The sequence below is a fragment of the Anomaloglossus baeobatrachus genome, chromosome 4 (assembly GCF_048569485.1).
Source record: "Anomaloglossus baeobatrachus isolate aAnoBae1 chromosome 4, aAnoBae1.hap1, whole genome shotgun sequence".
NCBI classification, from domain to species: Eukaryota; Metazoa; Chordata; class Amphibia; order Anura; family Aromobatidae; genus Anomaloglossus; species Anomaloglossus baeobatrachus.
In genome coordinates, this window is record NC_134356.1 from 206465572 (window position 1) to 206482781 (window position 17210).

The 17210-nt window shown below is 47.7% G+C and overlaps 1 protein-coding gene across 1 annotated transcript in view; it reads left to right on the forward strand.

Annotated features, from left to right (window-relative positions):
* Positions 1-435: 435 nt before the first annotated feature.
* The window catches only part of ARHGEF37 (Rho guanine nucleotide exchange factor 37), a 189583-nt gene continuing 172808 nt past the window's right edge, over positions 436-17210 (forward strand). Inside the window, exon 1 of the mRNA XM_075344636.1 lies at positions 436-515. Within this exon, the coding sequence (XP_075200751.1) occupies positions 472-515 (44 nt within the window). The 5' untranslated portion in view covers positions 436-471. The remainder of the gene's footprint in view (positions 516-17210) is intronic.

Below are 17210 nucleotides of genomic sequence, written 5' to 3' on the forward strand. Positions count from 1 at the left end.
CAGGAGCCCTTCAGTGTTCCCTTTGTGAGACTCTCTGCCCAACTACCATCTCACAGAGAACAAAAGGACCAGCAGTCTGAAACCGCACATGCCAGATCCTTATTTCACTTGACATCATCTGTTGGAGGAGGAATTGGGTGAGAGTCGAAGGCCCCTATATACATACAGTAAGACTGTCAGCCAAGCCTGCCAATATTGGAAACTTTGGCCTAAATTAGAAGAATGAATATCGGGGTCTTAATCTGCACTGTATTCTATTACTAACCTTACATAAACCTGCATACCTATCATTTTCTAATCTTTGGCATCCATATTTACTCCTCCTCAAAGGTCCATAACAATTTGTGTTGGACAGAAAATGCAGCCCAGCAAGTTGTGTCAGTCCATTAGAATGAGGAAGAAATGTGTCACCTCCTTTAGTCATATACTTAAGTGTCCTCAGACATCATTAGCAGCTTGCTATGGTAGATCATGGCTACAAACAAAATATTGGAGATCCAGAATCTAATGAGGAGGTAAGTGATTAGGATAAATACCACTTTATGTGGTCACTTACTATGATGTTATATTGCTTATAGTGATGAGCGAGCACTACGATGCTTGGGTGCTCGGTACTTGTAACTTCTAGTGATCAGTGGGTACTAACCTGCTCAGGTACTCTGTACTTGTAACTTTTAGTGATGAGTGAGAACTACCATCCTCGTGTGCTCAGTACTCTTAACTTCTAGTGATGAGCGAGCACTACCATGCTTGGGTGCTTGGTACTCATAACTTCTAGTGATGAGCAAGCACTACCATGCTTGGATGCTTGGTACTTGTAACTTCTAGTGATGAGTGAGCACTACCATGCTTGGGTGCTCTGTACGAATACCTTCTAGTGATGAGTGGGAACTACCATGCTCAGATGCTCTGTACTTGTAACTTCTAGTGATGAGCGAGCACTAGGATGCTTGGGTGTTCTATACTCGTAACTTCTAGTGATGAGCGAGCACTACCATGCTCATGTGCTCAGTACTTGTACCTTCTAGTGATGAGTGGGCACTACCATGCCCAGATGCTCTGTACTTGTAACTTCTATTGATGAGCGAGCACTAGGATGCTTGGGTGCTGTGTGCAAGTAACTTCTAGTGATGAGTGCGCGCTACCATTCTCAGGTGCTCGGTATTTGTAACTTCTAATGATGAGCGAGCATTACCATGCTCAGGTGCTCGGTACTCATAACTACTAGTGATAAGCGAGCACTACCATGCTTGGGTGCTCTGTACACATTACTTATAGTGATGAACAGGCACTACTATGCTCAGGTGTTCAGTACTTGTAACTTCTGCTGATGAGAATTTCACTACCATGCTTGGATGCTCTGTACACGTAAGTTCTAGTGATGACTAGGAACTACCATGCTCGAGTGCTCGGTACTGGTAACTTCTGGTGATGAGCGAGCACTACCATGATTGGGTGCTCTGTACACGGAAGTTTTAGAGATGAGCGAGCACTACGATCCTCGGGTGCTCGGTACTCATAACTTCTAGTGATGAGCAATCACTACAATGCTTGGGTGCTTGGTACTCAGAACAAGCATTTTGACGCTCTGACAGGCTTGAGTTGTGTACCGCGTATAATGAAAGTCTATGGGGAAAATCTTCCAGAAAAATGCTTGTTCACCATTGAGTATCATTATACTCTGTACATGAGTCGAGCCCGTCCGAGTGTCAAATTGCTTGTTACGAGCACCAAGCACCCGAGCATGGTAGTACTTGATCATCACTAATTCCTCAATATTATGCTGTAAGCATAAATGATGAGGATCTTTATATAATAAAACCTGCAGAAAATAGTAATGTAGAATGTGGTCACTTATCCTAGTTGCAGTACAGTGCTGCATGTTTTCTGGCATCAGATCATACAGGGAAAGTGCCATTCATGTTTAGTTGGACTTGTTTAGTACATTGTTTTTACAAGTATAGTTTCCTGGAATTATGGGAGATTTAAAGGGAGTTTTTCAGGCTCCAGAAAAATGTTTACAGTGACTCTGTTGTGTGCCCTGAAAGTCCCTAATAAAATAAATAAGAATTTCTTGCGTTTTGGATCTAATTTTAATGTGTTTATGGCAAATAAATACACTGCATAACATTTTACCTAGGAAAAACTCACCTATATTGTCAAATACAGTTATTAGCTTTAGCCTAACTAATTGAATTATCATATAGGTATCATTTGGATAGGCTTGTAAATAATTTTTGTAAGTTATATGTTTTTCCCACTTTGATAATGGTCAAGTAATAATAACATATATTAAAGGGAACCTGTCAAGTGCAATATGCACCCAGAACCATGAGCAGTTCTGGGTGCATATTGCTAATCCCTGCCTAACCGGCCCTGTAACTATTAGCATAGATAAAGAGATCTTTAGAAAGAGTATTTCTAAAGATCTTTTATCATATGCTAATGAGGCCAGTGACTAGTCCCAAGGGCGTTACTTTCCTTGGCTAGTCAGCCCCCTTAGCATGTAAGCATGCCCCTGTGGGCGTGCTAACATGCTAATGAATTCTCAGCATCAGAGGCATGGCTTATCTCCCTTCTCTCTGCTTCCACCTCACCACTCTGGATTTCAGCTCAGTGCGCATGATAAGAAGTCCCAGACTTTCAGTCATATGAACTATGAAGCCCGGTGTATGCGTCCTGGCCTTCAAACTGGTGTACTGCGCAAGACCAGAGGTCTGGAGTTGTTCTGATCATGCACACCGAGCCGAAAACCAGCGGTGGCAGCAGAGATGAGCCCGACCATACCTCTAATGGTGCGCATTTGTTAGCATGTTAGCATGCTCACAGGGGCGTGCTTTCATGCTAAGGGGGCCGACTAGCCAAGGGAACTAATGCCATTGCGTCTAGTCTCTGGCCTTATTATCATATAATGAAGGATCTTTAGAAACACTCTTTCTAAAGATCTCCTTATCTATGCTAGTGTATACAGGGTCGGTTAGGCAGAGATTAGCAATATGCACCCAGAACTGCTCATGGCTCTGGGTGGATACTGCACCTGACAGGTTCCCTTTAAGTGTAGGCAGTAGCGTAGCTAGCAGGGGGGCAGAGGGTGCCGCCGCCCCGGGCCCCATGCTCAGAGGGGGCCCACCTGGAGCTGCAATACCATTACCTATATCAGCGTGCACAGCGCGCCGATATAGTAACCTCTGTGGCAGTGCGGAGGAGACATGATCTCCCTGCACTGCTGCTGATGACAGCGCACACGCAGGACACAGCGTGGTGACGTCATCGCACAGCGCCAGGTAGGGGCGGGGAGGCAATTGCCCCCCAGGCTGCTCTCCCAGCTATTATTAGAGGGCCGGCCGCCTGCTGCATAATGTCATTATAACACACATGGCTGCGCACAGTGAATTGCGTGCGGCCGTGACTCTTATACTATGATGTGGCCGGGCACACTGACAGGCGCAGACAGTGCTGACCGCCGTATAGTAGAGGAGACTCGGCCGCTCACTGTGCGGCCATGTGTGTTATAATGACGTCATGCAGCGCGCGTGGCCTCCATCCAGCCGAGGAGCATCAGGCAAGATCCCAGTGGTTAGGAGCTGCCTGTGTAGTAGGCGTGACCAGCTTTGTTAGTGGGCGTGGCCATGTTTTTCCCGTCCACTATAATCATGCAGGCTTCGCCCCTCACCTCCCCCCTGCGCCCCCCTGCACCACACATCTGGAGGTCTTACCTCGGTTCCCGCTTCTATGATAAAGAACTCCAGGACACCTGGAGTTTCTTTCTGTTATCAGCCGCGTTGCTGAGGCCCCGCCCCTTCTGATCACATGGGCGTGACGTCACCACAGGTCCTTTAGCCTAGAGGGATTTACCATCAAAGTCTGTGGCCGCACAAGAGAGAAGAAGTGTCCTCCAATCATCAAAAGTAAAAAGCCCCCCAGCATGTCAGTGTGTGTCTGTGTGTATAGGATTGTGTCTGTGTGTATAGGATTGTGTCTGTGTGTATAGGATTGTGTCTGAGTGTATAGGATTGTGTCTGAGTGTATCGGATTGTGTCTGAGTGTATCGGATTGTGTCTGTGTGTATAGGATTGTGTCTGTGTGTATAGGATTGTGTCTGAGTGTATCGGATTGTGTCTGAGTGTATAGGATTGTGTCTGTGTGTATAGGATTGTGTCTGTGTGTATAGGATTGTGTCTGTGTCTATAGGATTGTGTCTGTGTATAGGATTGTGTCTGTGTGTATAGGATTGTGTCTGTGTGTATAGGATTGTGTCTGTGTGTATAGGATTGTGTCTGTGTGTATAGGATTGTGTATGTGTGTATAGGATTGTGTATGTGTGTATGTGTACAAATGAGGCATTTTACCATGTAAAGGGCACAGTGGTGGCATTAATATGTGGGGGGCACAGTGGTGGCATTATTATGTGGGGGCACAGTGGTGGCATTAATATGTGGGGGGCACAGTGGGGGCATTATTATGTGGGAGGCACAGTGGTGGCATTATTATGTGGGGGCACAGTGGTGGCATTAATATGTGGGGGGCACAGTGGTGGCATTATTATGTGGGAGGCACAGTGGTGGCATTATTATGTGGGGGGCACAGTGGTGGCATTATTATGTGGGAGGCACAGTGGTGGCATTAATATGTGGGGGGCACAGTGGTGGCATTAATATGTGGGGGGCACAGTGGTGGCATTAATATGTGGAGGCACAGTGGTGGCATTAATATGTGGGGGCACAGTGGTGGCATTATTATGTGGGGGCACATTGGTGGCATTATTATGTGGAGGCACGGTGGCATTACTATGTGGGGGCACAGTGGGGGCATTATGTGGGGGCACAGTAGTGGCATTATTATGTGGGGGCACAGTGGTGGCATTATTATGTGGGGGCACAGTGGTGGCATTATGTGGGGGCACAGTAGTGGCATTATTATGTGGAGGCACAGTGGGGGCATTATTATGTGGGGGCACAGTGGGGGCATTATTATGTGGGGGCACAGTGGTGGCATTACTATGTGGGGGCACAGTGGTGGCATTATTATGTGGAGGCACAGTGGTGGCATTATTATGTGGAGGCACAGTGGGGGCATTATTATGTGGGGGCACAGCGGTGGCATTACTATGTGGGGGCACAGTGGTGGCATTATTATGTGGAGGGCACAGTGGGGGCATTAATATGTGGGGGCACAGTGGTGGCATTATTATGTGGAGCGCACAGTGGTGGTATTACTATGTGGAGGCACAGTGGTGGCATTATTATGTGAAGGGCACAGTGGTGGCATTAATATGTGGGGGGCACAGTTGTGACATTATTACATGGAGGCACAGTGGTGGCATTATTATGTGAAGGGCACAGTGGTGGCATTATTATGTGGAGGCATTACTATGTGGGGGCATTATTATGTGGAGGCACAGTGGTGGCATTATTATGTGGAGGCATTACTATGTGGGGGCATAGTGGTGGCATTATTATGTGGAGGCACAGTGGTGGCATTATTATGTGGGGGCACAGTGGTGGCATTATTACGTGGAGGCACAGTGGTGGCATTATTATGTGAAGGGCACAGTGGTGGCATTATTATGTGGAGGCATTACTATGTGGGGGCATTATTATGTGGAGGCACAGTGGTGGCATTTTTATGTGGAGGCATTACTATGTGGGGGCACAGTGGTGGCATTATTATGTGGAGGCACAGTGGTGGCATTATTATGTGGAGGCACAGTGGTGGCATTATTATGTGGGGGCACAGTGGTGGCATTATTATGTGGGGGCAGAGTGGTGGCATTATTATGTGGAGGCACAGTGGGGGCATTATTATGTGGGGGGCACAGTGGTGGCATTATTACGTGGAGGCACAGTGGTGGCATTATTATGTGAAGGGCACAGTGGTGGCATTATTATGTGGAGGCATTACTATGTGGGGGCATTATTATGTGGAGGCACAGTGGTGGCATTATTATGTGGAGGCATTACTATGTGGGTGCACAGTGGTGGCATTATTATGTGGAGGCACAGTGGGGGCATTATTTTGTGGGGGCACAGTGGTGGCATTACTATGTGGGGGCACAGTGGTGGCATTATTATGTAGAGGCACAGTGGTGGCATTATTATGTGGAGGGCACAGTGGGGGCATTAATATGTGGGGGCACAGTGGTGGCATTATTATGTGGAGCGCACAGTGGTGGTATTACTATGAGTAGGCACAGTGGTGGCATTATTATGTGAAGGGCACAGTGGTGGCATTAATATGTGGGGGGGACAGTGGTGGCATTATTACGTGGAGGCACAGTGGTGGCATTATTATGTGAAGGGCACAGTGGTGGCATTATTATGTGGAGGCATTACTATGTGGGGGCATTATTATGTGGAGGCACAGTGGTGGCATTATTATGTGGAGGCATTACTATGTGGGGGCACAGTGGTGACATTATTATGTGGAGGCACAGTGGTGGCATTATTATGTGGGTGCACAGTGGTGGCATTATTACGTGGAGGCACAGTGGTGGCATTATTATGTGAAGGGCACAGTGGTGGCATTATTATGTGGAGGCATTACTATGTGGGGACATTATTATGTGGAGGCACAGTGGTGGCATTATTATGTGGAGGCATTACTATGTGGGGGCACAGTGATGGCATTATTATGTGGAGGCACAGTGGTGGCATTATTATGTGGAGGCACAGTGGTGGCATTATTATGTGGGGGCACAGTGGTGGCATTATTATGTGGGGGCAGAGTGGTGGCATTATTATGTGGAGGCACAGTGGGGGCATTATTATGTGGGGGGCACAGTGGTGGCATTATTACGTGGAGGCACAGTGGTGGCATTATTATGTGAAGGGCACAGTGGTGGCATTATTATGTGGAGGCATTACTATGTGGGGGCATTATTATGTGGAGGCACAGTGGTGGCATTATTATGTGGAGGCATTACTATGTGGGGGCACAGTGGTGGCATTATTATGTGGAGGCACAGTGGTGGCATTATTATGTGGAGGCACAGTGTTGGCATTATTATGTGGGGGCACAGTGGTGGCATTACTATGAGGGGGCACAGTGGGGGCATTATGTGGGGGCACAGTAGTGGCATTACTATGTGGGGGCACAGTGGGAGCATTATGTGGGGGCACAGTGGTGGCATTACTATGTGGGGGCACAGTGGTGGCATTATTATGTGGAGGCACAGTGGTGGCATTATTATGTGGAGGCACAGTGGTGGCATTATTATGTGAAGGGCACAGTGGTGGCATTATTATGTGGAGGCATTACTATGTGGGGGCATTATTATGTGGAGGCACAGTGGTGGCATTATTATGTGGAGGCATTACTATGTGGGTGCACAGTGGTGGCATTATTATGTGGAGGCACAGTGGGGGCATTATTTTGTGGGGGCACAGTGGTGGCATTACTATGTGGGGGCACAGTGGTGGCATTACTATGAGGGGGCACAGTGGGGGCATTATGTGGGGGCACAGTAGTGGCATTACTATGTGGGGGCACAGTGGGAGCATTATGTGGGGGCACAGTGGTGGCATTACTATGTGGGGGCACAGTGGTGGCATTATTATGTGGAGGCACAGTGGTGGCATTATTATGTGGAGGCACAGTGGTGGCATTATTATGTGAAGGGCACAGTGGTGGCATTATTATGTGGAGGCATTACTATGTGGGGGCATTATTATGTGGAGGCACAGTGGTGGCATTATTATGTGGAGGCATTACTATGTGTGTGCACAGTGGTGGCATTATTATGTGGAGGCACAGTGGGGGCATTATTTTGTGGGGGCACAGTGGTGGCATTACTATGTGGGGGCACAGTGGTGGCATTATTATGTGGAGGCACAGTGGTGGCATTATTATGTGGAGGGCACAGTGGGGGCATTAATATGTGGGGGCACAGTGGTGGCATTATTATGTGGAGCGCACAGTGGTGGTATTACTATGAGGAGGCACAGTGGTGGCATTATTATGTGAAGGGCACAGTGGTGGCATTAATATGTGGGGGGCACAGTGGTGGCATTATTACGTGGAGGCACAGTGGTGGCATTATTATGTGAAGGGCACAGTGGTGGCATTATTATGTGGAGGCATTACTATGTGGGGGCATTATTATGTGGAGGCACAGTGGTGGCATTATTATGTGGAGGCATTACTATGTGGGGGCACAGTGGTGACATTATTATGTGGAGGCACAGTGGTGGCATTATTATGTGGGTGCACAGTGGTGGCATTATTACGTGGAGGCACAGTGGTGGCATTATTATGTGAAGGGCACAGTGGTGGCATTATTATGTGGAGGCATTACTATGTGGGGACATTATTATGTGGAGGCACAGTGGTGGCATTATTATGTGGAGGCATTACTATGTGGGGGCACAGTGATGGCATTATTATGTGGAGGCACAGTGGTGGCATTATTATGTGGAGGCACAGTGGTGGCATTATTATGTGGGGGCACAGTGGTGGCATTATTATGTGGGGGCAGAGTGGTGGCATTATTATGTGGAGGCACAGTGGGGGCATTATTATGTGGGGGGCACAGTGGTGGCATTATTACGTGGAGGCACAGTGGTGGCATTATTATGTGAAGGGCACAGTGGTGGCATTATTATGTGGAGGCATTACTATGTGGGGGCATTATTATGTGGAGGCACAGTGGTGGCATTATTATGTGGAGGCATTACTATGTGGGGGCATTACTATGTGGGGGCACAGTGGGGGCATTATGTGGGGGCACAGTGGTGGTATTACTATGTGTGGCAGTAAGAGTCGTTTTTTGTGCACACAGCAGGTGCAGTAATAGGGACACACACGGCAGCAGCGGCTCAGTATTGGGGTGACGGCAGGATGAGGAGTTTTTGCAGGTTGGGATTAGATGGGGTACGGGGCCGGAAGTGTGAGGAGTCAAGTGTCTTTGTGGTAATTTCTGTAGATGAGTTGTGGCTGGAAGAAGTTGTCATGTCGGTCTGGGCCAGATGGAAAAGGTGAACAACTCCATCTGAATGAACGTCAGCAGTAAGTCACCATCTATAACTGCACTGTGATCTCTTGTATGTGCTGCAGCACCGATATCTACCACTATATAGTCACCATATAGCGGTAATATCAGTGTCATCTGCCGAGGTTCCACTATACCCACGATTAGTCTGCGCCATCATAGTTATCATAGTTACCTGGTAAGGGGCCCACTCAGATGTTTTGCCCCCCCTGAGCTGAAACCCTAGCTACGCCACTGAGTGTAGGTTTATATATTTGAAGTGTTTGGGGCACAACACACAGCGTGCTGTCATTATATGGTAACATAGGATATAACTATAACCCATATTTTGTTTCATAGAGCACATATATACATTTTTCTAGTTTGCTGACCTCATGAAAAAGCAGGTAGCATTTTTTCCCAAACAGTTCCTCCAGGTGTTAAGTGGGCTTTACACGCTATGATATCGTTAATGAATTATCGTCGGGTCATGTTTGTGACGCACATCTGGCGTCATTAACAATATCGCAGCATATGACACTTATGTGCAACCTAAAGCGATTGCAAAAGCGGCAAAAATCGTTTGCCGCGGAGAGGTCATCCTAAAACAAAAAATTGTTTTCTTCTAATTAGCGATGTTGTTCGTCGTTCCTGCGGCAGCACACATCGCTATGTGTGACACCGCAGGAGCGAGGAACATCTCCTTACCTGCCTCCACCGGCAATGCGGAAGGAAGGAGGTGGGCGGGATGTTACGTCCCGCTCATCTCAGCTTCTCCGCTTATATTGGACGCCTGTCGTGTGACGTCGCTGTGACACTGCACGAACCGCCCCCTTAGAAAGGAGGCGGATCACCGGCCAGAGCGACGTCACAGGACAGGTAAGTCCGTGTGACGGTGGTAAGCAATGTTGTGCGCAACGGGCAGCGATTTGCCCGTGTTGCACAACCGACGGGGGCGGGTACGATCACTTGCGATCTCGCTAGCGAGATCGCAGCGTGTGAAGCCCGCTTTAGGCTATGTTCCTACAATGAATATTTGCTGAGTTTTTGATGCTGCTGATTTTCTGCAGCATTTCTGCACCTATTATGTAAATTATGTTAGTTGTATTTTTTCATTGCGTTCTATATATTCCATCCACTTTGCATCAACTTTAAAAGGCTGCATTTTTGTGTAGGACCTTAACTTGGGGCATGTGCACATGACGTCAATTTCAGGCAGAGAGCTATAAAAAAGTAAAAAATATGGTACATCTACATTGCATTGTCAAAACAACTTGCTTGAGCATATGTTTCGACTTTTATTACTCATTTTACCTGCTTCAGGCTTCAATAGTTGTAAAGTGGTGAAAAAAAGTGACTTGCCCATTCTTCTGGCGGCTTCCACTTGGAAGCCACAATGTTTTTATATTTAGAATGTAGAAAAAAAGGTCCCTAGCAAGGCCACCTCAAAAGTAGGAAAAAAAACCTTCAGAAAAATACATTTCATGAAAAACAGTCGTCATTCCTGAAATGTCTTCTGCTTCAAAACAAAAAAAAAAGGGTACATGTGCATATTGCTTTTCTTAAAGGTGTAGCTTTTGCAAGCTTGAAATTTTGTAAAAGATCTTAAAGAAGCTGTTCAGCCTTGGGGTGCAAGCCTGCAGTCGCTCTGTGTATACAAATTGCATACTTGCGGTCACGCACCCGCCTGCTCCCAGCATCGACACCACAGAATCCTGACATTGCACACACTGTTTGCTATGAGCATTCGCAAGCATGCAGTCACTCTATCTGACTACACACTTGGGAGTCCTCAGAGTGCGCAGTGTGCGCACTGTCAAGTTTCTCTTGATGCTGGGAGCAGGTAAGGGTGTGACCACAAGTATGTGATTTGCATTCATACGGTAAGGTTCTGACGAGACTTTTGTGGCCTAACTTAAAACAAGTGTATTGAGCGAGACCAGACACATCTAGTTGGAATGTAGCCAAAAGTATGCAAATTGCATACTTACAGTCACATGACCACCCAACACCGGAGAATCTTGACAAGTGTGCACTCTGCACGCTGTGAGGATTTCAAAGTCTGACCACTTTGACTTCCATTGTAGTCATTGTGGGGCTATGTAGCAGCAGCATGTCATATAGCGAAAGCTGCCATGTAGCTCCAGCCTATTTCAGAGTTATTAGATTAATATTACTGTAATAAACTTGATTGAAATAAACATCTACCTTTTAAGTCAGTAGAATAGTTAAAGGGATTGTCCGACTTAGCTAAAAAGTGTTATGTTGTGATGACATAATACTCACCTGCTCTAACCCCCTCACTCGAGCGCAGTTTTCTGTGACGGTCTCTGCCAGGACAGGAAGAGATGACATCCCTTTCTTCGGCCACCAGACCTTAAGGCCCCGTCACACTAAGCAACATCGCTAGCAACATCGCTGGTAACGAACAACTTTTGTGACGTTGCTAGCGATGTTGCTGTGTGTGACATCCAGCAACAACCTGGCCCCTGCTGTGAGGTCGCTGGTTGTTGCTGAATGTCCTGGGCCATTTTTTAGTTGTTGCTGTCCTGCTGTGAAGCACAGATCGCTGTGTGTGACAGCGAGACAGCAACAACTAATGTGCAGTGAGCAGGGAGCCGGCTTCTGCGGAGGCTGGTAACCAATGTAAACATCGGGTAACCAAGAAGCCCTGTCCTTGGTTACCCGATATTTACCTTTGATACCAGGCTCCTCCGCTCTCACTGCCTGTGCTGCCGGCTCCTGCTCTGTGCACATGTAGCTGCAGCACACATCAGGCAATTAACCCGATGTGTGCTGTAACTAGGAGAGCAAGGAGCCAGCGCTCAGTGTGCGCTGCTCCCTGCTCTGTGCACATTTAGCTGCAGCATACATCGGGTAATTAACCCGATGTGTGCTGTAACTAGGAGAGCAAGGAGCCAGCGCTCAGTGTGCGCTGCTCCCTGCTCTGTGCACATTTAGCTGCAGCACACATCAGGCAATTAACCCGATGTGTGCTGTAACTAGGAGAGCAAGGAGCCAGCGCTCAGTGTGCGCTGCTCCCTGCTCTGTGCACATTTAGCTGCAGCACACATCGGGTTAATTAACCTGATGTGTGCTGTAACTAGGAGACTGGGGGCTGGTCACTGGTTGCTGGTGAGCTCACCAGCAACTCGTGTAGCCACGCTCCAGCGATCCCTGCCAGGTCAGGTTGCTGGTGGGATCGCTGGAGCGTCGCAGTGTGACAGCTCACCAGCAACCTCCTAGCAACTTACCAGCGATCCCTATCGTTGTTGGGATCGCTGGTAAGTTGCTTAGTGTGACTGGACCTTTAGGCTCTGGCGGTCAAGATGTCAGATCAGATATGCATCAGATGGATGTTTTGTGACCAATGTACGGAATCTTTGATCATCGCTTTCTGTCCCAGTGGAGAACTCTGGAGCAATCTGCCTGGCATCAGAGGGGTTGGTGAGTATAACTTCCTTTTATTTTATCACATATTTTTAGCCTTAGTTGGTGACAAATATCTGGAGATTGGATACCACTAATCTTTGAGCAGTTGCATTGTGCAACCAAGATACTGTATATGTCTACTTGTTTGTTCCGAAAGTGAAAGGCCTGCCTGCTGGCACTGGTTGCTGTGGAGTGCTGCATAATGATACAGTATATTCCAAGCACTGATCTGTGCCAGCCTCTGAAAGATTAAAATGTGAGGGTGGAAAAACCAGATACTCTGCTGAGGTACTCTGAATAGTGGTCAATAGGAGCAGAAAGCAATGGGCAAGGATCATTGTAACATCTGTGCCTTTATTTATCTCATTTTTTAGCCTATTTTAATCTGCCACTCATGTAGTTTGAGACACTTTTTAAGTTTACTTTACATGTATTCATATACAGTACAGAGCAAAAGTTTGTACACAACTTCTCATCTCTTGAACAACTATTAAGAGGAGACTTTGTGCAGCAGGCCTTCATAGTAAAATAGCTGCTAGGAAACCACTGCTAAGGACAGGCAACAAGCAGAAGAGACTTGTTTGGGCTAGAGAACACAAGGAATGGACATTAGACCATTGGAAATCTGTGCTTTGGTCTGATGAGTCCAAATTTGAGATCTTTGGATCCAACCACCGTGTCTTTGTAGAAAAGGTGAACGGATGGACTCTACATGGCTGGTTCCCACCGTGAAGCATGGAGGAGAAGGTGTGATGGTGTGGGGGTGCTTTGCTGCTGACACTGTTGGGGATTTATTCAAAATTGAAGGCATACAGAACCAGCATGCCTACCACATCATCTTGCAGCTGTGTGCTATTCCATCCGGTTTGCGTTTAGTTGGACCATAATTTATTTTTCAACAGGACATTGACCTCAAACACACCTCCAGGCTCTGTAAAGGCTATTTGACTAAGAAGGAGAGTGATGGCGTGCTACGCCAGATGACCTGGTCTCCACAGTCACCAGACCTGAACCCAACCGAGATGGTTTGGGGTGAGCTGGACCGCAGAGTGAAGGCAAAAGGGCCAACAAGTGCTAAGCATCTCTGGGAACTCCTTCAAGACTGTTGGAAAACCATTTCCGGTGACTATCTCTTGAAGCTCATCAAGAGAATGCCAAGAGTGTGCAAAGTAGTAATGAAAGCAAAAGATGGCTACTTTGAAGAATCTGGAATATAAAACATATTTTCAGTTATTTCACACTTTTTTAAGTATTTCATTCCGCATGCTTTAATTCATAGTTTTGGTGCCTTCAATGTGAATCTATAATTTTTAGAGTCATGAAAATACAGAAAACTCTTTGAATGAGGAGGTATGTCCAAACCTTTGGTCTGTATATATATATATATATATATATATATATATATATATATATATATATATATATAAAATGTGTGTGTGTGTGTGTGTGTGTGTGTGTGCATATACTGTATATATATTGTGAGACTCATGTGGGATTAGTGGATGAGGGCAGGTATATCTCACCCCGGTATCGGTCCTATGTGACTTAGCCTGGTCAGGATCACCTGGCTACTAATGGATTAATGGGATGTGAAGGACGGAGGTAAAAGGAATCTGGGAAGTTGGGGGAGGGGCTCCATCTGGGCAACACAGTAAGCCTGTCTGTGTAGGAGACACTCGTAAGTTGGAGCAATGCTTGATGTCTGAATGGTTTAGCTGGAAGGGAGAAGCCCTCCAGTTGGTAGTTAGGATATCATCCTGTATAGTTAGCGCCGGACAGGCAAGGGTTTATTTTGTTGGTGTTTTTTTTTCTTTTGTTTATGCTTCACTGCAATAAACCTGACCAAGCGTCAGTTACACCTTGAATTCGGCTGTCTGCCTGAGGTGAATATGTGCCCTTTGAACCCAGCAAAGGCGATCCCGGAGCGTGTTATCACATTGTGGTGGAGAACGCGGGCAGCACGTTAAAGCGCATCATAATGGATGACGTGGTGAAAGCGCTGGTACAATCCGCAGCTGTGCAGCAAGAAGCTAATCGCTTGATGTTGGCACAGTTGAAGGAACTGGTGGAATCGACGGTTAGAGACCGCCAACTTTTGCAGCAGGTGGCGCAGCGTCTGGCGACCGTACCTGAGAGTAATGCGGAGGCTGACCAGAGGGTGATTCATGTGAGTCGGTGCTGGCAGAAATTAACCACAGAGGACGATGTGGAAGCTTACCTGACCACGTTTGAACGGACGGCGGAGCGGAAAAAGTGGCCAAAGGAGCGATGGGCAGGCTTGCTTGCCCCGTTTTTGGCAGGTGAGGCCCAAAAGGCCTACTTTGATCTCGAGCCTGAAGCAGCGCATGACTTTGATAAACTAAAAGCCGAGATCCTTGCCCGGCTGGGAGTGACGACGGCCGTGCGAGCACAGAGAGTTCACCAATGGACTTATCAGCCCGATAAACCACCACGGTCACAGATGTTCGACCTTATTCACTTGACCAAGAAATGGCTACAGCCCGAGGTTTTGACAGCGCCAGAGATGATACAAAGAATTGTCCTCGAGAAGTACCTAAGAGCTCTACCGCCATCTCTGAGAAAGTGGGTAAGCCATGGAAACCCCACGACAGCGGATCAGCTAGTGGATCTAGTGGAGCGTTATTCCTTGGCAGAAGGACTTATGGACGATGCTACACATCCTCGCTCTTCCCCTTCTCGACGAGGATCTGGTAAGACTGTTCCAGGGTCATGGGGAGGAGGAAAATATCCTAAGGCAGTGGAGGAGGAAAACAGGACTGCTGGCCCTGTGAGCGCTAAGGTGCCAAACTATGGTCTTAGCAAGGGGCCCGTGAGGTGTTTCCGCTGCCAGGAGGTGGGCCACATTGCTGCAAACTGTCCAGTAACTGCAGAACCGATGCAGTGCGATGTCACAGACTTTGAAAAACACATGGCTATGGTTGCACGGGTAGTGTGTATTGCGGCATGTCAAGGCGATATGAAAAAACACCTGTGTGAAGTGTCCATTGATGGCAATACTGTTGTTGCACTATTAGACTCGGGAAGTGTGGTGACTCTGGTAAAGGCCAGTCTGGTAGCAGTCCCGATGGGACCGTCAGATAAATTTTCTGTGACATGTGTGCATGGAGACACCTGCTCGTACCTCACAATGCTCTCCTGCATTACTACGCCCTATGGGTCTGTGCATCATAAGGTGGGACTAGTACCAGCATTATCGCATGATATAATTTTGGGCAGGGATTTTCCCCACTTCTGGCAGTTGTGGGAGAACCAATTAGTACCCCAGGGTAGCCGCACAGATGGTCCTTCTCCCACACCTTGTGTGGGCCCGGAGCCACTAGAGGATGCCCCACAAGAGGAGTCAGAGATGGAATCCTCTGAGAACAACCCCCAGTTCCCCTTTTCAGTTCTGGCGGGTGATTCCGATGAACCCGGGGCAGAGGCGGACACGGGTGGCTGTCCCCCTTCCTCTTGGCTGAATTTGGAAGTCCAGAAAGATGACTTCCAAAGTGAGCAAATGAGAGATCCTACCCTTTCTCAGGCTATAAAAAATGTTAAAATGATAAACGGGGTGCAGGTGGATGCAGGTACTAGGCTGTCTTACCCCTACATGGCATTGGAGAATGACTTTCTCTATCAGATAGAGAAGAAGGGGGATGACACAGTACAATGATTGGTTGTGCCGAGAGCCTACAGGCGGAGAGTGCTGGACCTGGCACACGGACACGTGATGGGGGGACACCTGGAGGTCCAGAAAACTGCCGAAAGGATATTACACTGTTTTGTTTGGCCAGGCATGCATCACGATATTCGCACCTATTGTGAGTCTTGTCCTGACTGCCAATTGTCTGCACCTAGGCCCCGTTTCTGTAGCCCCTTAGTACCTCTGCCTATCATCGAGATCCCATTTGAGAGAATTGGGATGGATTTAGTTGGACCCCTCCCCAAGTCTGCACGAGGACACCAGCACATCCTTGTCATCTTGGATTATGCCACTCGTTACCCCGAGGCCATCCCTTTGCGTAACACGGCCACCAAGACCATTGCCAAGGAGCTGGCCCATGTGTTTAGTCGGGTTGGTGTCCCAAAACAAATACTCACAGACCAAGGAACCCCCTTTATGTCCAAAGTAATGAAAGAACTCTGCAGGCTGTTACAAATAGCACAGTTACGCACCTCCGTGTATCACCCTCAAACGGACGGACTGGTCGAACGGTTTAACAAAACTTTGAAACAGATGCTCCGTAAGGCGATAGACAAGGACGGGAAGAACTGGGACTACTTACTCCCGTATTTGCTTTTTGCCATCCGGGAGGTGCCCCAGTCTTCCACCGAGTTCTCTCCTTTCGAGCTTCTGTACGCCCGACGTCCCCGTGGACTGTTAGATGTCGCTAAAGAAACCTGGGAGGGACAGGTCACCCCGTTCAAAAGCGTAATAGACCATGTAACCCAAATGCAGGACCATATTGCGGCTGTGATGCCCATCGTTAAAGAGCATATGATACAGGCTCAAGGAGCACAGAAAAGGATTTATGATAGGGGGGCCAAGATCCGTACTTTTGCACCCGGAGATAGGGTGTTGATCCTGGTCCCCACGGCAGAAAGCAAATTTCTGGCAAAGTGGCAAGGCCCCTTTGAAATTATGGAACGGGTGGGTGAGGTAAACTACAAAGTGTACCAGGCTGGTAAAAGGAAGCCTGAACAGATTTATCACGTGAATCTGATAAAACCCTGGAATGACCGTCCAGCTCTATCAGCAGGTCTGGCCCTTCCGGTCTGCAAGCAGACCATACCGGAGGTCGGGACTGCGGAG